Source organism: Anser cygnoides, chromosome 23 (genome assembly GCF_040182565.1).
Source record: "Anser cygnoides isolate HZ-2024a breed goose chromosome 23, Taihu_goose_T2T_genome, whole genome shotgun sequence".
In the NCBI taxonomy this organism is placed as follows: Eukaryota; Metazoa; Chordata; class Aves; order Anseriformes; family Anatidae; genus Anser; species Anser cygnoides.
Window position 1 is genome coordinate 765,476 of NC_089895.1, and position 23,349 is coordinate 788,824.

Below are 23,349 nucleotides of genomic sequence, written 5' to 3' on the forward strand. Positions count from 1 at the left end.
CCGGCCCCGCTTCGCCGTGAGGGGCCCCGGCGCGGCCATGGAGCGCTGAAGCGGCGGCGGCCGCCACCCCGCAGCCGGCGGGCCGGGCCGGGGCCGGGCCGGGGCAGCCGGCAGGACGGAGCCGGCCGGCGGGGGGCGGCGGGGCGGCGAGCGGGCCCGGCGGGCGGCCCGGCCCTCGGGTTCCGCCGGGCGGGCGCGGCGGCGGAGGGCGGCGGGAGCCGGCGCCATGGAGCCGGCGGAGGTGAAGGACCGCATCCTGGAGAACATCTCCCTCTCCGTCAAGAAGGTGGGCGGTGGGGCGGCCCCTCCCCGGCCGGGGCGGCCCTGGGGACCCCCCCCCCTCCGCTAAATTGCGGCCGGGGGGCCCCGCCGTGGGGCTGGGGGGAGGTCGTCCCACACACCCCCGCTCCCCCGGACATCTCTGACATCCCTGCGGGACCGCCCCCGCCCGAGGCGCGGGTCTGGGGTCGCCGCTTTGTGACAGGACCGCGGGGGGAGGATGCGTTTAGGGGTTCATCTGTGTGGGGATGCCCCGAGGGACCCCCGGGCTGGGAGTCTGAGGTTGGAGGTGTCCTTTTTGCTGGTGCTGTGGGGCCAAGGACACCCCCGAGGAACCCAGTCAGTGGGGTTGAGGGGCCCCCTGGCAGAGGGGGGGCTTGGTCATCCCTCCTGCACCCCCCAAAGGGATGCAGCCGGGGTTACCCCGGGGCCTCCTCTGTGTCCCTGCTGTCAGGGACGTGCGGGGGTTCCCCGTGGGGCTCCCAATTCCAGGCTGGGGTTTCCCTTTTCACGGGGACCTCCTCTGTGTCTGGGGCAGTCAGAGAGTGGGAAGTTCTGGGCTGGGGCCTTGCTTTTTGTCCTTCCTGGCCCAACCGTGAGCTCTGGCCTTGTTAGAGAAAGGCCAGCAACCGCAAGCTGCGTTGGGGGGGAGCGAAGGCAGCCTTGTTTCAGTTTTCATTCCAAGTCCTGGGGGAAAGGAGGCCTTCTGGACTTGCTGACATTTCTCCAGTTACTGGGCTCCTGCTGCCTTTTGAAATTGGCGTTTTTCTGTGATCTGCAACGTGTCCTGACACAGATTCACCCATGAAAACTTGTTATAAGAAGACTATCATGAGTGAATTTCCAGCACAATTAAGGAAGGGATGATTTGACATTACCTCCTGGATGTAGGATGGATGCGCAAACCTCTCCCATCCTCTCTCTTTTCCTCTGTCGGTGAGCCTGTCCTCTGGTTTCCATCCTTAATTTTTAAAGGACATTCATTTTTAGGGTGAATCCCTTATCTACCTGGAAATGACGGGATGTTCGTCTGGCTCCAAGCTCTGTTATGATACTCTGAAGCTCTGACCTTGCTACCTCAGTTTCCCCATGTACATAAGGATACGCTAGTTTCCACTCAGGGTTTGTTGGACGCAATTTATTTACATCCAGAAAGTCTTTGGGATCCTTCTTTGGAAATGCTGTAAAATCAACATGGTGGGGTTTTTGGTTATTATTGTACTTGAGGAAGGCTCCTTGTCTACAGCTCTGCCAAGACATCTCTGCCTTGACCTGCACTGATCTCCGCCAACTGCTGTCTTGGTCTAGCAGCGAAGAGGGATTTTTGGATTTTTCAGTCCTGCCAGTTTGCTTTCCTGTTCAGTTCCAAGTAGGAAAGCTCAGGGAAACGAAGGAGACATCAGGCTGATGGACCTATTAATACCATCCCGGTGAAACCAAGCTCAACCACATGGCAAAAGTCCAGCACTGGCACACCCCTGTGTTTTACCCCGGGATGCAATTCTGCTTCCTCAGGGAGACTGCTTCCCTTCAGCAATGGAATCGCTAATTTTTCCCAGCATTTCCCTGTCTGTCTTCATCCCTTGACTCTCTGACGTTTTCCTTTTCTCTGTGTTAGTGGGAAGAATAAGATAGTAGGTCAGAGGAACAGGTACGCCTTCTCCACACCCTCGCTGTGCGTTGGGAGATCCTCATCTCGCTCGTCCTCTGCTCCCTGCCTCTTGAGTAATGACTCCTGGTTGCTGGGGTTGTGTCATGAGGTGTGGAGACTTTTCCAACTATTATCTCTGATTTCAAAAGCTTTCTAGCTGTGTAGGCAGATCACTCCTTACTCTTGCTGTTGTTGCAGGTTTGATTTGTGGAGCAGAGGGTTTGGATGTGTTTGCGACAATGTGTGTACCTTTCTGCAGTGCTTTTTGGCCAAATAATAGGCTTTCTTCTCTCAGCTTCAGACCTGAGGAAGAGTTTGTGGATTCTCAGTGGTCAAGTTGTTTTAGAAGGAAACCCCACTTCGAGACTGGATGGAATTGGGACAAAAGCAAGCCAGCGCTGAAGGCTGAGATACCTGGTTCCATAGCTGCCTTTGAGTAGCAGCAGAAAGCATGATTTTTCTGAGTAGCGCAAGGAGAACCGTCCAGATGCTCATCAGCTTCCCTCTGCCTCAGACGGGGAGCGCAGCAAGCAGCAGCACAGGGCTGGGCAGGGCCCGTGCCGCAGAGAGCTGCTCTGGTTTCTTGTGCCCCCATCGTAGTGTCTTCGCTTGCAGCAGGTCCGGGTGTGCTTCTGAATTCCAGGAGCGGGAGGTCAGGAGGACTTTTTTTCAGAGCACAGCGAGTAAATTCTGTACAAATGGACAGCAGAAAAAGTGCTTCAATTCCACACAAACAAGTGAATCCCTCAAACCTCAGTGAATGGGAATATGTAGAAATATCTGAGGGCTAGAAAAACAGGGGTGCAAACCTCCTCGGAGAGGGTAATTATAAACCCGTGGGTTTCTCTCTGTGATACCCAAGGGCCTGGTCACGCACTTCCACCGTGCCTTGGAGATCAGGGGTAGTCCTACCCTTGACAGCAGAGGTGTGAGGTCAGGCCTTGGCAGCCAAGAGGGAGGCAGAACATCAAATTTAGAGACTCATAAATTGTTCCTCTAGCTGGAGAGATCTCGGGAGGCTTCAGGAGGGGCTGGGAGAGCTCAGCACTGGCGAGTTGGGTCCCTGCTTCGATTCAAACACACACCCAGGAGAAGCGTGAGGATAGCCTTGATTTCCCCATCTATAGCTTGTCCTCTCTGACCTCTGTGGGAGAAATAAACTACTTCAGAGGGCAATGCTTTTTGCTCTGGTTGTGTGGACAGCGTCGCCCTGTGGCGCTCATTACTTCTGTCTTGTGCCTGTTTTTTTTCCCCTTCCCCACCCAGTGCTCCCTTGCCCTGCTGAGAGGGCTGTGCTCCAGCACAAATTATCGTGCGACTTGGTGCCTAGCTCTTATTTTCTTTAATGAATGAGGGTTTTATTGAGGCAAAAGCTGCAGACGGTCAAGTTTTGGCTGGGTGTGCATTCACCCCTTGGCATGCAGCCTCTCCACGAGGGGTGCAGACCCTTGTCCGCCCTGGTACTAGTTTTCTTCCAGCAGATGTTGCTGTGAGTGGCAGCAGCGGGGCGAGCGCTGCAGCTGAGCTTTTGCTGTGATAAGCACACTAGAAATGCTGACAGCTTCATACCCATCCTTGGCCAACCATCGCCTGGTAGCTCTGAGTTATCACAGATGACCTGATCCACGCTGAAGCTGGTAGCGTAAACATTTTTTGTTCTTTGTTTGGCTTTCCGTGCTGTCCTGGACGTTGCAGGGGGTTAAGGAGAGACTTATTGCCGCCTTGTCTGTGGTTAGGTGGCCAGAACGCAGAGTTCTTAAACAACGCTCATCGCTGCCAATTCAGGGAGCTAAACTTAAATTCATAAAGAGCTCAAAATCCAAGATTCTGGGGCTCTTCTCTGTTTTTCAGGCTTTCTTTGTGGCTTTGAAGGACACATTACCACAAACAGCTGATCCTTGGTGCATGTCAATCAGGTGGAGTGGTTTTTTTTTGCCGATGTTGCAAGAGTTCTTGCCAGAAGCTCTGGCTCTGCTCCGTTTATGCATGACTTCGGGAAAGTTTCCACTTCCCCCCACAGGCAGGGGTGCCAGTGAATTAATGCTGTGCCATTTCTGCCTGTCTCCACATCTGATTTTCAGCTCCGTACCAGTGAAATGCCGTTGCAGCCCCCCAGGCTCCCTGAACTCTGCTCTGCAGCATCTCCTGCGCAGCGAGGGAAGGGAGATCTGGGCACGGCTTGGTCCCCCCATCCTGGAGAGGAGCAGGTAGTGCTGGAGTGGAGCATCCCTCGCCAAAACGCAGAGGGGATGCGCTCCCCTTTTGGGGGGGTGGGTTGGTTTAGCCAAGCTGCTGTGACACCGAGGTAGCAGTTCCGGAGATGTGAAAGAGCCTGAAGAGCAGCTTGCCTCCTGCTTCCCGTTGAGGGGCACCTCGCTGGCTGTAAGACCACAGGGGTTTATCTCTGTCAGGGTATTTCCTCTCGCTTGTTTGTGTTTGCTCCAAGCCACATCCGCTGTTGCTGCTGGGAGCACGCAGCAGGAATTGACGTCTGTACGCATGCAGCGCTCCTGCTCGCAAACCTGTACCAGGCTCACCGGCTGCCAGAGCGCAAGGATGGGGCTGGATCTTCTCCCTTCACTGAAGCCAGCAATGATTTTATGGAGCTGCGAATACACGAGGATCTCTCAGGTGCTTCAACACTTGCAGCACTGAAGCTCTGCGCATTTTGGATGTCCTCTAAGGGCTTTGCCACTGCTTGGCGAGCAAACAAAGCTGTCTGCTGTGGTCCAGCTGAGAGTGCAGCAGTGAGGTCCCGTGAGTATTTCAGGGCTTTTTTCTCAAAATTCCTAATGTGTCCTGACACAGGCCTGGTGATAACACAACTGCCGGCAACAACCTGGTAAGAGGATTGGATTCTGTGGGTACTGAAACTGACGTTGTCTCTTTATGCCAAGGGGAGGCATTTCTCAAAATCAGCTCAGGACCTGCTGGTGGACAAGGCTATGATAGCCTTTTTTTGGTGGTGGGGGGAAATCTGTTTGTTCTCCTGCTAGCACAAGGCATTTGCTGGGAGAGAAGCTGGTTCAGGAGGCCAGGTTTTGGCAGTGGGTTCTGTAGAAGGAGCAGCACGCCGTGCCTCTGAGGCAGCCTGCCTCCGATTTTGTGAATTCTGTGAGCGTGACACGGCTGCTGGGCGGTTCCAGCTTTTCCCACTTCTGACACCCTGGTCCAAGAGGAGTAACCCAAACAACTTGGTGCCAGAAAACTTTGTCTGCAGGGAGAGATTCAAAGCGCTGAATGCCTGGAGTGTGAGTAAGCAGCAGCTATCTGGGAGAGCAGCACCGTTACAGGGCACAAACCCCCTGTGCTCGCTTGTTTTAGTGTGTTTACCAACTGGACTTGTTTTTCCCTCCTGTGAAATCTGTTTTTCTGTTGTGCCGAGCATGTGACCTTTCCGTCCGCCTTCAGCTAACGCAGGGATCCTGTTCCTCGGCAGCTGTGTGCAGTCCCAAAGGCTCTGCTGGCCACGTCTGACAAAAAGCACCGCTGGCAGGCAGCTTCCCCCCAGCCTTGCTAGCCAGCTCTGTGCCCATTCCCTGCTCACCGCTGCAGAAATAATGAACCTCAAACGAAGGAAAGCCCTGGAAAAAGCCTTTGGGGTGTGGGAGCTGACAAGTGTACGTGTCCCAGGAGGTGACAGTCTTACTGGGTTGCACTCAGCTGGACAAATGCTGCAAAGCTCCGTATTTCTAGACATGAAGCATCCTTCCTGTGGGTTTCAGCTTTGCCTCTTTCAGGCTTCCGTCTCTGCGCATCACGAGCGTGCTTTCTCTTAAGGCTGCTCCAGCAGCACTGGTGGTGCCTCAAGGCGCTGATGCGCTGAGCGTGCCCATGCGCTTCGTCAGGAAAGTGCCAGCACCCAGGCAGGGGGTGCTGAGTCCAGGGTGGGAAGCTGAGCTCTGAGGCCAGTGCTGGTCTGGAAGCTTTTTGTAAGAAATGTTGAGTCAGGTCACGCGTGCAACCCCCAGGACATCCTGCCAGAGCTGAAGTTTCTGGGCTCTAAGTTGTGTTGTACAGGTTTCTTTCTGGATTGGTAAAGGGAGCAGCAGGACAACATCCCTGCCTTGAAATTCAGCCCACTTCTGTAGGTGGTACGGAGGTTGCAGAGGAGTTTGGCCTCCCCTTTACCATTTGCCATCGATGTCTGTACTCTCCTGAGCAGGCATGAGAGTGCCGACTGTGCCTGGCTGTTTATCCATCTTAAGTGTCTGTCCTGTCCCTTGCTGATGCCTCTTCCCTTGGGGCTGGAGCTCCAGGTTTGTTTCTTGAGGGTGATCTGCTGTGGGTGAAGCCCCAGACTTCACGCCAAGACCCAGAGCTGTCTTTCTTGATCGGAAGTTTTTAATCACGTTTTCAGACAGCGTTGCAGGCCGCGTTCACGGGAAACCGTGGGGTTTTGCCCTTGCTGCATAGGGCTGTGCTGTCCGGTAACGTGCCCCAGCTCCCGGCCAGCTGAGCGGTGCGGTGGAAGGGCAGGTGCTGGGAGCAGGCTTGGGGAGGTTCTGAGCCTTGCGGAGGGTTTGCATCTCCAAAACACTGCCCGCAAAGAAAGCCACCTCCTTGATAGACCGGAGGAGCTCTTCCCAGCCGGTTGGGAAGGCAGCAAGAGGACAGGAATGGAGGCAGAAAGAAGGCTGCAGCAATCTGTGTTATGTTTTGGCTGTCTGCTTGCTGCTTTGTGGTGTTCCTTTTGTTTTGCTTCCTTGCAAATGGGGAAAACCCTTTGCCAGTCCTTGTGCTGTGGCTAGGAAAGTGGGGCTTTGAAGCGTCCCTCGCCTTTCCCATACAGCGAGTGCAGTGGTTGGGGTAGGAGCTGAGCTGGAGGAACGCAAGGGGTTGCCCGATGGGGCTGTTTGCTTTTCTTCTTTAGTGTTTGTCTTGCCAGGGAAATGCCAAGCAGAGCAAGGGAAACGAGCTTGGTGCTGGAAAGCTGCTAGTGAAGTATCTGCAGGCCAGATGTGTGGAGGGGAGGTGAAGGCTCGGCTGGACTGTGGCCAGCCGTGAATAGTGCAGGCGGGTCCGGAGACTGGATTTCAGGCAGGTCGTGGGAGTGCTGGAGAGATTTCAGAGCACCACCACGAGAACGATTCGGTTTGGAGAATGCGCTCCAGTGTGGCTGCCGCAGCTCGGCTCACTCGGTTTATTCAGGAGAGCGGTGCTGGTCCCTGCATGGGGGTTACCTGCAGACACAGGAGGTAAGGACGTTTTGGTCTAAATGCCAGAAATCCCAGGAAATGAGGACTCAAGGAAGACTCCTTCGATCTTGCTGGTGACATTCTCAAGAGGAGGATAATCAAAAGCCAGAGCAATTTTGTGGCCTCAGCATAACACGGAGGCTGCGAGGCGTGACTGGGTGTTGTTCTCACAGCGGTTACCAGAAACGTGGCTCGAGGGGCAGTGCTGATAGCTTGGTTTGGGTGCTGCGGGTCTCCTTCCACGTGGACCTCGGGGCTGAGTGCGTTACCTGGGTGGTTCTGCAGCCCTGCATCAAGAAGCAAGTCCTTGTCAGGACTCAGGAAGGACCTGGCTGTTTCCTTGAAGCCCAGCTGGTCTGCGCATCATCCACAGTATCTTCCTGTGGTGTTCCAGGAGGTGACAGCATCTTTAAGAACATTCTCTTTGAAACAGCTACCAGCGCATCACAGCTATTCCTCAGCCTGATGAACACTGAAGATCCCTTCTTTTGTTGGGGTAACCAGTGCAAAAGGGATGGAGAGGGGAGGGCCTGACCAGTGGGGGTTTTGGCATCTCTCCTTGCGCTACGAGAACACTGCAAATGGGCCTGGAGAGCTGATGCAATTAGTAGGCTATAAAACTGTGCAAGGAACATCCTTTCTTGTGTGTGCCAGCGGGGCGTGTGGCGTATTACTACAAAAAACATGCCATTTACAATCAACTCTTGATTAATAAACAGCAATTAAATGCACCCTCTCCTCAATGGGACGAGGTGCAGCGCGAGCTCTTCCTTTATTCCCCTCCACTCAAATAAGCTTTCTTTTCCCTTTGGACAAACACCCTTCTGCTCTGCTTTCTTCTCGAGTGTGTTTAATTTGCCAGCCTCGAGTACTTGGGCTCAGGAGGAGCTTCGGTAACCGGTTTGCCGCAGCAGGTTTTGCTCCACGCTGTTGCAACACCAGCGGACGCGATGGGCTGCGGAGTGGTCTCAAGCTGACAGACGCTCTTGGTGGATCGCAGGGATGCCTTCTGGATGCCGACAGCACTTATTTTGGCTGCAGGAATGTCTATAAATAGCCCCGGGCTGAGAGTCGAGGCATTTGCAGGGCACCGGGTGCTGCATGAGTCCTCTGCCCGAGGCTTCGGCCACTCATCCTGGCACCCGCCTGGTTTTGGGGTGCAGAGGGGCCGAGGGGGAAAGCTTCTCGCCGGAACCCCCCGAGATGAATGCTCTGCAGGAGCGTTGCTGTGTTTGGTTAATTCTTTTTAACCTTACTGCTTGTCTCCTTCCTGGTGCTCCTGGCTCCAGCCCTTCTCACTGCCCGGGTATGTCAGGGAGCTGCTTTGAGGATGCTTCACATGTGAAGAGCTGGAGTTTGATCACCACTTCCCGAACAGGTCCGTCCACCACGCAGTGATTAGGGAGAGCTTGCTTTCAAATTGTTTGTTTGTGTTTTATAGCAATTTGCGGGAGAGAAGTAAACACAGCAGATAAATGCATGGTACCTCAGAGGTGGAGAGGCGCGTTGCGTATTGTGTACAGCTCCGAGCACGCTGTGCTGTCCAGTGCTAGCAAGCAGGCATGTTCCTAGCGTGGCATTTTTCAACGCCGGTTGTTTGTGCTGGAGCAGAGCTGCTTGCTGTGACGGTACAAAGCTTTATTTTTCATTTGGTAGGTAAGTAGGTTTAAACAGGCCATCTCTCAGGGCATCTCCGCATGTATCTGCGTTTTAGAAAACCTGCAGGGTCACAGATGAGTGTTAACAACAGCATGCTGTGCCCCTCACACCCTGCTGGTACCTTCCAGCTCCCTGCAATATTCGTTTCTCTGACGTTTTTTCAGGGCAGTGTCCCAGCACCCCTCCCTGTGCTGCACAATTGGTGTCAGGTTCTGGGAACGTCCATCCTGGGGGGATGGAGACCGTGTCCGTGGCCTGCACCTCTGCCCCGAAATGTTTGTGGTCTGAATTCCTGCAGATTTCAGGTTAGCTGGATTTGGGGCAGGCCAGGTGCTCTGGGAAATGATGCAACCAGATTTTGCTCTTCAGCTCGGAAACGAGTGCTGGCAGCAGACACACAGCGCATCTTCCCGTGGAAGGACTAGCTGGCACTTCTCTGCGGGAAGCCTGGCCCTTCCCTGCCTTCCGCCTCTGGAGCCAGCTATAAAATGGCCCAGGTGACACGAACTGCTGTCACCGCTCTGAAATGCGATGTCTTCAGGGCCTGGCATGACAGGGATGCTGTGTCAAGACTCAACCAGTGAGCAAACGTGTGAAATAGCTATTTTGCTCCTTCTCTTCAGTTTGCTTTGTAATTCATTCGCTATTTCATCGTACCTCTCCTCTGTATGTGTCTTTCCAAAGAGAAGACGCCTCCCGATCAGCTCCTGCAAGTCACAGCCTTTCGCCACCCTCGCCATAGGGCTGGCTCCACCCCGGAGATCCCAGGGCTTGCTCCATCTTGTTGCCTCCCCGAGACGTGGGAGCTCAGCGGGGACTCAGCGCTCTCTCCGGGCACCCTGTGCAAAACCCAGCTCCCCGGCTGTGTGGTTAAGGCCGCCCGGGCACATCGCGTGGCCGGGAGGCAGGCTGGAGATGTGCCCAAGCGAAGAGCTAAACGCGCCGGGATGAGGATGAGGGATGAGGATATGAGGGTCAGGAGGTGAGGGGACCTGTGCTACGAGGAGCAGGCAGGGCTTGGAGCAGGGCAGACCAGCTGCATTGCAGTCTGTGTGTTTTTTCCCTCCTGCTGATCTCTTTGTGGGGTTCATTGTGCTCTAGCAGCCTGTGCGTGTCCTTTGCTTGGGCTATAAGCCATTGGCCCTGTTTTCTTCAGGGGGGACAGCAGAAACGTCCCTGTCCCTTGATGCCATGCTGTCTGGAGAACGCGGTGGCACAGCTCTGTGCAGGAGCAGCCCCTCGGTGCGCTTCCCTGCGCTGGCACAAGCAGCAGCTCAGACACGGCCATGACTCACAGCACCCAAATCACCTCGGGAGGAGCCACCACGTGCCCGCTTCCCGCTCGCAGCGCCCCATCGCCCCGTGACGGCGCACCAGGCGGTCACACAAGCTCGTCCTCTGCCTCCTGACATGGCACGGAGCGGACGTGGGCTGCTTGGGGTGGGTTTGCTCTGAGCAATGAGCAAAAGTCGGCAGTGGGTGCGCTGCAGGTTGGTGCTTGGCCTCTGACTTCCCAGAAAAGCCGTGCAGAGTTCTCCTGTTCCCTAACATACATGAAGCAAGACCAGCGTTGTTGCAACAGTGCTGCCAGTGGCGTTGACTCCTGGGGCAGGACGGAGGCTAAAGGTAGCACCAAGCCTTAATATGACGTGGAATCATCCCTTAAAAACTTAGGTCCTTTCATGGGGGAAGAACCAGATTTTCTAAGAAATGGAAAACTATTTTTCCAGAAGTACCCAGCTGCCTCTCACCACTCAGAGATGCAGAGATGAGACAATCCTCTGGGTTCGGCAGCGGTTTGAAAGGGGAAGTGTGCTGAACCTCTGCTGATGACGGGAGCTGGTCAGTCCATGTAGGAGCTGGAGAGCTGGAAACCGTGAACTGGCTGCAGGAAGGACTGTGACAAAGATCTAGGCTATTTTGGGGAAGGAAGGAAAGAAAAAGAGGAAGTGCTTCTTTGCTCATCTCTTTCTCTGCGCGGAGTCTCTCTGTAAAGGGGAGCTCTTCCAGCTGGTGGCAGAGCTCAGAGTTCCCTCTGCGATGACCTCCCCGAGCTGCGTGCACAGCGCCTGCCTGAGGGGCGCCTTGCTTTTCCCCACTGATGTGGTAAGCTAACGTAAGGCCTGCTTTTATTTTCATTCTTTTTTCCCCTAGCTGTCCCCCACAGCTGCATTTCCTCAAGTGAGCACAGAGCCTGCAGAAAAACCCCAGGCAGACGTTGGGGCCGCAGCGCAGCGGGAGGACCCGCAGCGGAGGGTACCCTAGCCCTCTGCACAGGCAACAGCGTGGCTGGGACAAGCCAGGATTTTCTGCCTTCGGTTCCTGGCTCACATCCCACAAGGCAGGGGCTTTCCTTCCTGCCTCAGTTTCCCCAAAAAAGGATGTTTTAGCGACTCTCTCCATTCCAGACAGCTCTTGGAGAGCATGCAGTGTGTGAGCACTCCGTGTTGATAGCATGTGTTGCAAAACAAACCTGGGGATGAAAGAAAGTATTTCTATTTTGTATTTCTTTCCAACTAGTGTAGAAAAGCCACATCCCTGACTCCAGGGGGCTGGAGGAGGATCCAGTTCCCCGAAATCAAGCGGGGCTTATGTGTGAAACCCTTTGTGATCCCTTGTGGCTCCATTTACCCATTGCCTGGGGGATATGGCTCTAAATTTACATTTTGTTTCCTCCTCAAGTGTCCTTGCTGTGGGAACTGGGAACTTGCTTAAAACTGATTGCAGATAGCTCCTGAAATAGTTCTTGAATAGTGGGATTTCAGGGCCTTCTCCTCCCTGCTTGGGCCTGGGCTGCCTACTAATACTGTAAAGCTTCTGGGACAGCTTCTTCCCCAAAAATGTGTAAGAGCTGAAGAACTGCTGAGCTAGAATGCACTGGCTCTCGCCTGGGTGTAGTGAAAGTCTGTGCACCTACGGGTGGCTCTGCATGCAAACCATTATCGCGCTTTGTGTTCCCCAGGGCATTTATCTCCTCGGCGGGACTGGGACAGATGGATTGTGCTATGCGATCGGACGAGGGAATTTGGCTGTGATTCTTCCAGCTCAGCAGTTCTTCCCCACGTCAGGGCTGGGACCAGCTCCGTGCAGGAACACGCCTGGCTCTCCCATCTTACCTAAGAGCTGCCTTCCTCCACAGAGATTAATCTTCTAGCTTCACCCCCCTCCTGGCCTGATATATTCATATTTTTAGCAGTGCTGTTGGGAACAGTTCCCCAGGGGCTGTAAGGGTGTTTGCTATCCCCTTGATACATTTCACATCAGGACTGGATGATTTTCTGAAAGAGCTGCTCTGGCTGTAGCAGTAATTCAGGAGGAGAAACCAGTTTCTGGTTTTGGGGGGCAAGTCAGACTTGACAAGCACAACACCATCCAGTTTTATAGAACATAAACCTTTTTTTTTTTTTTTGTCTCTATATGGAGCCTGCAGTATCTCACCTGCTCTTGCTGGAGTACTAAGGGGTTGCTGGTAACTGGCAGAACAGGGCTCACTTCGGTGACGCGGGAACCGCAGATGGGCTGAATCACCACTGAGCGATGGTCGATGTGGTCATGGTCGCTGCTTCGTGCGCTCTCACAGACAAGGCACAAGCTGTCTTTTGTTCAGATCAGGGTGGGAAGGCTCTGTACTGTGTATTTCTAGAGAAAATTGTGAGCACATGGGCTCCCCATCAAAACCCCTTGGCTGCAAGAATCCAGAGAATCGCGCTGGGAAGCAGATGATGCAGGTGCTACAAAAGCAAGGAAAAGTTTCCAGCTTGTTGGAGCAGCGCAGTTTCCTTGCTAGAAAGCCATGACTTGGAAAGGACACCTCTAAATGTGTTCTTCTGTGCATATTTTGATTTCTTTGAATCTAACGTGTAACTGGTGAGGCCTGACAAAGAGGTATCAGGTGCCAAAATAAGGTATGTGTGGGTGATGTGTTGTCATGGCTCAGCTGAACCATTGCCAACCAGATCAAATAAATGTGGCCTATGCAGCTGAGGCTTCGTCCTGGGTGAGTAACTCATTCGTTCGCTGCCTGAATGGCAGGCGTGTCTGAGACAGGGACCTAAATAGATCTCTAAGCTCTAGGGGCAGGAGAAGGCTGGGAAGGAATATGGCTGTAAGGGGATTTCTAGTGGCTGATTTTGCAAAAGCAACGAAGTAGTTTTTGCTGCGTCAAACCTCTGGGGCTGTTGTCAGCAGAGTGCATGGCCAGCACGGACCTCAGAGCTGACTTTGCCAGCCCCTTGCAACTGTGAGTGGGTTAATTGGGGATGAGTCGAGCCACCCAGATTTTTGAGAAAGCGGCAACCAGATGATGTAGTACCTAGTGGTGATGCCACACAGAGGGATCGGGGTGAATCGGGCTGCCTTTGTCCCTCTGTCTTCATCTGCACTGCCCAAGCACAGGCTCTGCCTCTGCTCCCTCTGCGTCCCCGGTGTCGTGCAGCCAGGCAGGCCCTTGCAGCCTGCCCCTGACGCTCTGGGAGGACCGGGGCAGCTCTTGGCTGCCTGGCATCGATCCCCAGCATCGCAGCGGTTACTCGAGCTGTCTGTGACAAGAAAACCGTGGTCTCTTCCCGGGATGCTGGAATTGCACGGGGTGTCACCCAGGTTTGGCACACAGCACGTGTGCAGCAGTGGGTGAAACAGGCAGGTGCTGTGTTACTTCTCGCCAGCTTTATCCTGCCGATTGCAGACTCGCTGCTGGATCGCTTAGGTCCACTGTGATTATCTGAGAAGAACAAAGCAGACTTTATTTGGTAAGAACTGCCCACGGGTGATGTGACAGCAGCAACCTGTCCCCCCCCGCCCCCTTCTGCTGGACTCAGATCAACTTTTGCACCTGGAAGCAAGGTTTCTCCTAGCCCAGGGTTTCCCATGGCAGGACCCTGAGACCTAGGAGGGGACTTGTGGCAGAGTCAGGAGCAAAGCCCAGAGCCCTGACTGATTTCTGTTCTGAACCACTTGGTGATTGCTGGACTGCTGTAGCGTTAGCTGTGAAGGAGGATGCTGTGCAGCCCAGCCTGCCAGCTCAGCAAACGGGGACGGTGTTTGTGTGGCTGTGCTGCTGACATGTCCCTGAAATGTGCATGGATCTCTGTGAGTGAAATTCTCCATATAATTTACTGCCTTAGGGTACTCTTAAAACCAACTGGTGCACCCTGTAAGTAACCTGCATCAAGGTTGCTGCAAGCTGAGAGAGGGGAAAAAAACTTCTTAATGCTGTATGCGAGTGTCAGCATCTCCAGCTGTCTTCTCTGTTGGGGTGTTTCAGCCATTGTCTCTCCTCTTTGCAGCTGCAGAGCTACTTTGCTGCCTGTGAAGATGAGACGCCAGCCATCAGAAACCATGACAAGGTCCTGCAGCGGCTCTGTGAACATCTGGACCATGCTCTGCTCTATGGGTAAGTGTTGAGCCTGCCTCTAGGTTTCCTGCACGTGCTCAGATGCTTTTCACTCGGCTTTGCCTGTGGACATGCACGCAGCATGTTGCAGGGGCTTGTCTCAGCATGGGGAAGCTACCTAGGCAGCAATTGGGCTGGGGATAAGAAAGCCCTCACTTAACCTTCCTCTGGGCCCTTCTCTTCTTCCAGACTGCAAGATCTTTCCTCAGGCTACTGGGTGCTGGTCGTTCACTTCACCCGCCGCGAAGCCATCAAACAGATAGAAGTGCTTCAACACGTGGCCACCAACCTGGGACGCAGTGAGTGTTTGCAGACACTGCCCTGCCTCTGAGGGCGAACTTCAGTCTGGGAACATCCAGCAGGCAGCCTGGGAAGGTTGCAGAGGCTCATGCTCAAGGGCTGGGGACCAGGGGAGCTAGCAGGCAGCTTAGGGCTGAGTCCAGCTTACCTTGCTCAGGCCCAGAAGGTGGGAATGCTGTTGTCCTGCATTATGGCTCTAGAAATATCGCAGCCTTGTCTCTAGGTCAGACTGCTTCTGCTGCCATGAAACCAAAGCAATCTGCTGTGCTGTGCCCTCAAGAAAGGGTTATGGCAGATAGGAGACATCACCTCTCTTGCCCCAGAATGTCTCACTCTAGCTGTCGTTCGCCTGATGCTGCTTCTCCCTTGCTGCAAGATCTCTGTAGCAGATGTTTGGGACCATCAAGGCCACAGGACGGTCGGTGCCCAGAGACCTCCTCTCTGCCTGATTCTCCCAACACCCTTCATCTCCCACGCCCTGTACCGGTGAGAGCAGAGCTGAGCACAGACTCCGCCATCACCTCTCTGCACCAGCCTTTGTGTAATACCTCAAATTGGACCTGTGCTGATTTAGAGCGATTCTCCCTCCGTCTCTCCTGGCTGGTGATCCTCCTGGAACTGCCAGTGGGGCCCCATCACGCTGTAGGGGTGTAGTTGTGTCCTCTTCTCTACTGGCTACCATGCACACTCTTACTCTTCTTTCTACTGCAAGTCATGAATCTGTCCATTCATCTCCCTCTGGCATTCTTCCCACAGATTTTCCCAACAGCCAGTTGCTCCCCTCAAATGATATGAATGTGAATGACCAATCTCATGTGTTTTAACAGATTTGTGATTATTTCCAGGCTTGCTTTGCTTCTCAGGCACTTCACTGCACTTAAATCCCTCTTCCGCTTTGTTTACAGGCCGGGCGTGGCTGTACCTAGCCCTCAACGAAAACTCATTGGAGAGTTATTTGAGACTGTTCCAGGAGAACCTAAGCCTGCTGCATAAATACTACGTCAAGTGAGTATGCCAGCCCATTCTTTTTTGGGGCTCTTGTTGGCATCCCTCCTTGTCAGAAGCAAGAAGTGTGGGAGCGAGAAGTTGGTCAGGGTCTGATCATTTGCAGAGGTGTTGTGTGCTTAATGCAAGGATCCCAGATGTGGAGGCACTATCCTAGAAGAGATGCTTGCAGGCTCTCTTATATTTACTGCTTTTATTCCCAATCCCAGGCATATTCTTTATACTCTTCCATGCCTTCCAAGAAGCTCTCGACCCAGCTCTAGTAGACACCTGGAAATCTGGCTGTAGAGTGGCTTGGGGACAGCATGTAGTAGAGGCTTGTGTGCTCTCAGAGCCTTAAGCTCGGCCATTGCTCTTAGAAAGGAGGCAAGCAGCAGGCCCACAGCTCTGGGGCTGTTTACAGTGTAGCTCAGGGACATGTCACCAAAATTAAGAAAACAGAAGCTGTTTTTTCTCTCTTCCACAGCTCTAAAGCTCTTCTGTTTTATCCGTGTTGCAGGAACGCCCTGGTTTGCAGTCATGATCACCTGACCTTGTTCTTAACGCTGGTGTCTGGGCTGGAGTTCATCCGCTTTGACTTGGATCTGGTGAGGGGGCAGCGTGTTACCTGTCTGCCTGCTGTGACTCTGGGGCAGCGGGTGTGTTGTGTGGGGTGGGGGTCCTGGCTGTCACACATCCCACTGCCTGCTCCAAGGCACTTTTTCATTGGCAGTCCTCTTGTTGAAAACGTGACGTTCCCAGATTGACAGGGGTAAAAGGGAGTCACATTTGCAAGTGTGGTACCAAGTGCTGGCATCCCTCCAGGTAAATAGAGGTGCACACAAGGCTACTGGCTGACCCTCGGTGTCACAGTGAGAGAGGCGGGAACTGTCAGGTTTCCTGTGAAAGGAGCAGAAACGGGCAGTCAGAGGACATTCAAGGCAGTCCCATCATTTTGTCTGTGCTGTTGTTAGCTGTGTGCGGTGACTCAGATCCTGACTCACTCCACACTCTTCTCTGCAGGACGCTCCTTACCTGGATCTGGCCCCGTACATGCCAGATTACTACAAGCCTCAGTACCTGCTAGACTTCGAGGACCGCCTGCCCAGCTCCGTGCACGGCTCCGACAGCCTGTCTCTCAACTCCTTCAACTCTGTCACCTCCACCAACCTGGAATGGGACGACAGCGCCATCGCTCCCTCCAGTGAAGGTAAGTGGTCTGGGAGAGCAGAGGCGAGGCACTGGCCTCCTGTTTTTGTCAGGGCTGTGTGTTCCCACACTGCCATCAGCTGAGCTGCTGGAGCAGACAAGCTACCAAATGATGTAGCAAATGATGGGCTGGAAGAGACCAAAGATCCCCAGAAGTCAGGCTGTGAGCCTCTCCCATCTTGCATTAGGAGGTACAGCCAGTGGAAATGAGGGGGCGGTGCTGTGCTGGGATTTAAGCTGCAGACAGCCACTTTGCGTCCAGCTGGGAGGGGCAAACTTCCCCACAGGGTGAAAACTGTGCCCATTTCTGAACATGAACAGTTCAGGGTAGGTACGCAGGGCTGCAGAGGACCTTTTCTAACTGCTTATTTTGCAGTTGAGAGACACAAATAATTTGGAGGATGTAGGGAGTAGTTTCCAAAGTCTTCTCTCCATGTCTGAGGGAAAAGCAGCCAGTGGTCTCAGCGGTGCTGTTTTTTTCTCTTTAGCTATCTTACCTTGAGCAGGCTGATAAGTTGTGATGCTCACACCCTTATATGTATCACAGAGGGCTTGGCCATGTTGGGTGTTGTTCCTGATGAACTGAGAAAACATGTGCCTTGTGCCTACCTCCTCAGCCCACTTCAGGCTGGAACAGGCAGCTCTTATGCTACATGAAACATGTTCACAAAGGAACATTTCAGCTACTGTTGTTCCTAATCCAGAGTACGTTGACCTGGTTCCTTTTTTGATGCCAGTTTGAGGAAAGCAGGATCAGGAGATTCTGGAATAGATGGGGTGCAGTGAATTCAGGACTGTGTCCACCTACAGTCAGGTTCCCTCTGAGACAAGGGTCTGCCAGTTGCCTTTTATGTGCAAGGACTGCAGTCCCTAAAGACACTGAGGAGGAACAGCCCAGGAAGCAAGATGCCGGGATGGGTGTTAGCATCATTTTAGCAAAGGGCTTTGAAGTACGGCACTGCTTTGGGCTTTGCTGTGGTGTCTGCACACGTGCTGCATGTGTGAAAGGGTTTGCTTTCAGAGAGAAAGCAACGAGGCCTCTTGGCTTGCCGGGGTGCACAAGCCAGCACCCTTCTCTGAAGTATCGCATAGCACTTTTTTGTATCACAGTCCTGTGTAGCTGTCCTTCCTCTTCCCAAACAACCCTCAAATCCCCTGCCACGCATGACCAGCCCATTGGTAGCACCCCAGGTAAGTTGGAGACAGCAGAAGGAACCTAGCAGTAAAAATCATGGGAAGAAGCTCTTCTGTCCCCAGAGGCTGGGAATAAGCAGCATGCATGTTTCACTGCATACTGTACCCCTTGTCTTGTACTCCTGTCCCTCCCTTGACAAGAACATGTCTTGGTGCCAAGGCACCTCCTAACCGATTGGGCAAGGGGTGTCAAAAGATTTGACTACACTCCCCAACCCAGCTGGTGAATGGAAGCTTGGTGCTCAAGAGGGGTTTGGAGTAGAGATCCAGGAGATCTTGGAGCTAGGTTTTGGCTTTGGCCTCATCACAAGCCATTCTGTGTGTCCAGGCAGTAGCTGTGATCTGTGCCTCAGTTTCCCCACGTGGAGAGGGGTTTGGTGCTGGTGTAGAAATGCAGTTCCTCATTGTGGGACCAGGGAGGTGGATGTGTGAGAACCCCAGGGAGAAGGCAGTGCTGCTGGTCCTCCAGTAGGGAGTGGGTTGGGGGTCCAGTGCCTGTCTCTGTTTGAGCAGCCCCTTTCATCTCTGTGGTGTTCTGATCCCGTTTAACTTCATTAACCATTTCACTGCTCGTCGTTTCAACAGGAGCATCTCACTTCCCTGGGAATGTAGGTGGAGTTGGGGAATTTAGCATCAGAGGACAAGCTTTGCCCTTTAATCAGACCCCTGGCTTTGCAAACATTAATGAGTCAAACATCACGGTATCTGTGGGAGGTAAGTGTGAAGTGGGGAAACTGAGGCACAGAGCACTTAAATTGCTTCCCAAAGGGGATCCCTGGCTAAGAACACAAGCCCTGTGACACCCACCGTTTCTTTGTTTTAGCTTTCCAGCAGCTCTCCTACTGGGGCCTTCATCCTTTGCTGGTCGCATCCTAGCTCCTGCAATGTAAACATCCAGCAGTAACAACTGCTAGTGCAGCTGGTTTCCATTTGCATTTGTGTTCCCCAACTATGTTCTCATGCGTTTCAGATACCAGTGGAAGATTTTTTTTTGTTTCTCTCCCTTCCCATCTCCCTCCCCAAATCCCTTTTACACTCTCCCCTGTCCCCCTCCCTCCCCACTACTTGTATTTCTAATCCTGAGTTTTATCCCTCGTTTTTGTAGATTATGATTTTGGAGATGTCTTTCCAGCAATGCAGTCCATGCCCAGCAGAGACTGGGAAGGTGGGACATACTCATGTGTTAAAACATTTTGTTTTTCTCTCTGCATTGCTGCCACCTGAAGCTTGCTGCATGCTCCCCTCTTCACTTCTTTAACAAACACACCACATCTCGGTGGAATTCAGTAGCAGCAGAAAGTAGTAGAAAAGATCCTTCAAGGGGAGCAGTTCTGTTTCATCTCCTGTGAGACCACGTGCAGAGCTTTCCCCAGCTCCTCAGGTATCCAGACACGTTCACCTGGCCGTATGTCCTGGAGCAGAGGGGTGTTTTCCTGCCTCTGACTACGCCTCTGTGTCTTCTAGATCTCTTTTGCCCTTGCTCTCTGCGCAGCAGACGTGAGGCTGAAGTTTCAAGTGTAGTGCTCTGGCTGCTCGGTGCGTTATGGCCTGTGTTGGTAGAGGAGCCTTACACCACATTACAAAAGCAAAGTTGCAAAATCGCCCCTGCTGTGAAGCTGGCATGCAGAGATCAGCGGCCATCTAAAATGTGTGACAGTGCCAGCTGATCTGACACCAGATTGTCTCTTTGGGGTAAAGCACACAAGATGCTCGTTGAAAAACTGATCGACGTTCGTTGATTTCCTGAATGTCCTGGAAAACAGATAAAAACTAATCCTGTCTGCTTTATTTTTGGGTCTTGTGTGGAGACTAATCTGGGAGGTTTTGTTTTCCTTGGACCTATGCCCTGTGTCACAACATCTCTCTTGAAGCCATAACACGCATTACATGGCTGGGCTCAGTTTGGGTCACTACTTTTTTTTTTCTTTTTTTTTTTCTCCTTTTTTAATACTTTTTAAGCCAATTTGTCAGCTATTTATGGCCTTCATGGTCAAGACCATACGCCCATTTTAGAGGAGTTTGTTCGCCTTGCTCCACATGCAGTCCACAGACCCCCTGTGTATCCTTTATGCTTCACAGGAGTAGGAAATCTCTCCGCTTTACCCCTGGAGGAAATACACTCACACTCCGTCCTTTGTAACTAAAAGCTGCAGCCAGAATTACTTTGGCCAGTGCTACCTGAATATTTGGGAATACTCTGCCTGAATTCCATGTGGATGGCTCTTGGGCTCTAACACGCTCCCTCTCACCTTCTTTCTTACCCCACGTATAGAGATGCTCACTTTTGTCACTGTGGCACAGCGTGAGCAGCCAGCTGTACTTTCTGTGCTGTGATCACAGCTGATGACCCCAAAGCTTGGGGCGATCTGATTTCTCCTCCACCACAGCTCTCCCAGTCTGTCTGGGATGAAGCACCTGGGCACGTTGCCTTCAGCTTCTCCTCCCTGCAGCAGGGACAAGGACTGGTGAGCTCCTCCAAATCCAGTTTCTCTGTTCAAGCAGAGTCTTGAGTGGCAGAAGTGGGCTTGGGTTGTCTCTGAGCACCTGGGCAGGTCACAGTGGTCATTGCTGGTCCAATGTGTCCCTGACACCTGAGCATACATCTAAAGGGGACAAACCATGTTTCCAAACGCAATACCCAATAAGCGACCTAACTGTGGGTGCTGTGTGCGGGCCGGGAGCCCCCAGGGGACATTGGACACATCCCTCTAGCTTTTGGAGGTGCATGCAGTTCTGTACGCGGGTCCTGGTTGCAAAGTGGTGCCAGTGCAATCTGCCACTGCTCCAGGCTCAGGGCTGTTGAGGCCAAGCAGACCTCAGCCACAGCTAACTTGGCATCTTAACCCCCGAGGTGAGCTTCCTGCTGCGCTCCTTGCCATTTATACACAGAGCAGGGGGTTGAGAAAGTTTGACCCATTCCCTGTTTTCAGCAGATGCATTTGGAGCAAAACTGTCTTTTGGACAAAGATTTTCGTTTTTCTTTTTTTTTTTTTTCTTTTGTCTTAACAGAACCAACAATGTTTAGGCAAAGTGCCGTTCTTACAGGCTAGAAGATGAAGGGGCTGAAAGCTTCTTAATGTTTTTTATTTTTCCCTCTCTTTCAATGTGGTCATTAAAAAATCGACCTCGTTTGCTTCCTTTTATACGGTTTACACACTCCGTACTGCAGGGCAGGCATTTCAGCAGGAACAAAGCAGCATTTTGATATTGGCCCTCCCAAAACTGCTTTTATTAGATCTTATTTTTACTAGAGGCTTCATTTCCTAACTCAGAACCTACACCCCCTGAATCAGTCTCCTGGGGTTTTCATTCAGAAGGGGTTTCCCTGCCTACCATGAGGTTTCTAGTTGTTTTAGGGAGTGAACAGTGTCGGGGAGGAAAAGGGCATGGTCACCTTCATCTAACCTGACTTTGTGGATGATAATGCTGAGCATGACTGCTGTAGCCCTTCTCTGCTGCGTCTTTTACTTCTGAAGACTAACATGGGCCAGGCTGGTTGTGCTACAACCTGTCTGTGCAGCCTGCTGTCCTTGGGAATGCTGTGTTCCCTTCTCCGTGCTCCAGTCCCCGTGTCGTGCAAGCAGAGGAAAGCAGCCAGCTCCGTCAGGCGTGCCGTAGGGACCATTGCTTCACGGGCTGGCTCCGTGTCTGCCCTTACAGCTGAGCAAGCATCTTCCTGGGACCCAGTTGCAGGGAAGAAGGCGGTGCTGAGCACTGTGGGGAACCCTGTCTGCCAGGCCGAGCCTGCTATCCCAGCCCTGGGGAACTTCTGATGAACAAGGGGGGGTTTCTGACAGTACCTGTGCAGCAATTTGGTGTAACGTGCTGCTGATCTCCATGCCTCCACTCAAGGTGGAGGTGCCCGTGACCATTGGGATGGGAACATTGCTCCCCGTGCTTGTTAGCAGAGCTAAGGAGTCATGGCAGCTTGACCACACAAGCCCAATACCACGGTAGGTGCAGTTATTTCCACCTAACTTCCCCTGGGCACTTTAGCTGCTGTCATCTTGCAAAGGAGTGCCATGGCCCCAAGACCCATTGGTTCTTTCCTGGGGATACTTACTCTAATTCCTGATCCAGGTGCAGGCTCCTGAGTGACCGAGCTGTTATTTCCAAGCATTTTCTAAATTGCAGCGGCTATAAAACACAGAGCGATGTTGGGTTGTACCCTGGCCTCTGTCCTGCCTCGCAAGGAGCCTGCTGTCTGCAGCAATCTCTGAAGTGCTAAGCAGGGCCAGCGGTGCTCTGCTGGTGCTGGGGATGGTGCCTCTGGGAGCAGCGGGGAGACTACTTGGTGCCATGAGACCCCAGCACGCAGCTTTGCTTTATGTCGTGTGATCCAGCTCTTACAGGGTGCCCAGGCTGATGCTAATCCTACTTTTCCCTTTTTGTCTTTGCAGATGGAGACCTCACAGACACGCTCAGCTGCCCACGCTCTACTGCCTCAGAGGCAAATGGCAGCAAGGCCTCCGTGAAAAGCCCAACGCAGCGCTATAACCCCTTCAACGAGGAGAAAGCCGACACGCTGTCCTCCACTGAGACCACCCCAGTGCACACGGCTTCCCAGGAGAAGGCAGAAGCTACCCCTGAAGGAACAGACCAGTCCGAGAGCTGCACAGAGCTGGAGGTCATCAGGTGGGGACAGAGCTGCCTGGCCTAGAAACACACCTTCCAGTGTCATCTGTCACTAGGGACTGGTGATGTGTCACCCCTTCTAGCCCAGCAGAGGCAGTATCTGTTGTGCAGCTTTCATAAAATCAGGAGGCAGTGTGGGTTTTTTTGTTTTGTTTTGTTTTTTAATTCTAGATGCCAGGTGGTCCTCTGTAAGTGTTAACAGACCTGGTTCCTTGGGGCCGTAGAGCTGCAGACTGCCTCAGCATAAACACCTTTGCCCAACAGTCTGTATTAGAGAGCTGAAAGGACTCTGCGGGCTTTTGTTGTAAGCTTTCTCCAGTGGGTGGCAGGTTTGCAGTAACTCTGGGTCTTGGATCTTCCTTCCTTCCTCTTGTTTGTCAATAAGCTGTGGCTAAACCTGTTGAGGGAGATGTGTCCACAGACCTGTTGGCCTGTGTTTGACTCCTTGCGGAGGAGAGCCTTAGGGGTCCCTCAGAGCCCTTAAACCCAGACAATGAGTACAAGGCTCTGTCTGCTTATGCCTGGGGATGGAGGCACCCCCAAACCAGCTCAGCAGGCCTGTGCTTTGTTCTCATGCCTGTTTTTCCTGGGAGGTGCAGAGGAGACATCTGTGAGATGAGTTACATTGCACCCTGTGCTCCAGCAGACGTGTGGGAAGGGGAGCCACACCATGCTTGCTTCCCAAACAAGAAGGCCACAGCACGAAGTGACCTGGCAGCAGCTTGGTGCTGCGGAAGGCCTGAGTATTTCCTGGTGTGCCATTCGTTTAGAGCGGGCTGCAGGCTGCATCTCCCTCTTCTGGCAGCTGGGGACACGGCATTCCCACGTCCTCTTCTTTCTCCAGAACC

General features: G+C 53.0%; 1 protein-coding gene across 4 annotated transcripts in view; it reads left to right on the plus strand.

Moving 5' to 3' along the window:
• The first annotated feature begins 59 nt into the window (after positions 1-59).
• Positions 60-23,349, plus strand: part of PLEKHM2 (pleckstrin homology and RUN domain containing M2) — a 30,972-nt gene continuing 7,682 nt past the window's right edge. Inside the window, exons 1-9 of one of the 4 annotated variants that reach the window (XM_048048678.2) lie at positions 60-286; positions 14,073-14,179; positions 14,369-14,478; positions 15,385-15,484; positions 15,984-16,071; positions 16,487-16,673; positions 18,452-18,580; positions 18,972-19,031; positions 22,267-22,501. In XM_048048678.2, the coding sequence (XP_047904635.2) occupies positions 227-286; positions 14,073-14,179; positions 14,369-14,478; positions 15,385-15,484; positions 15,984-16,071; positions 16,487-16,673; positions 18,452-18,580; positions 18,972-19,031; positions 22,267-22,501 (1,076 nt within the window). In that variant the 5' untranslated portion in view covers positions 60-226. The remainder of the gene's footprint in view (positions 287-14,072; positions 14,180-14,368; positions 14,479-15,384; positions 15,485-15,983; positions 16,072-16,486; positions 16,674-18,451; positions 18,581-18,971; positions 19,032-22,266; positions 22,502-23,349) is intronic. The other 3 variants (XM_066981973.1, XM_066981974.1, XM_066981975.1) reach the window with 3 other exon arrangements.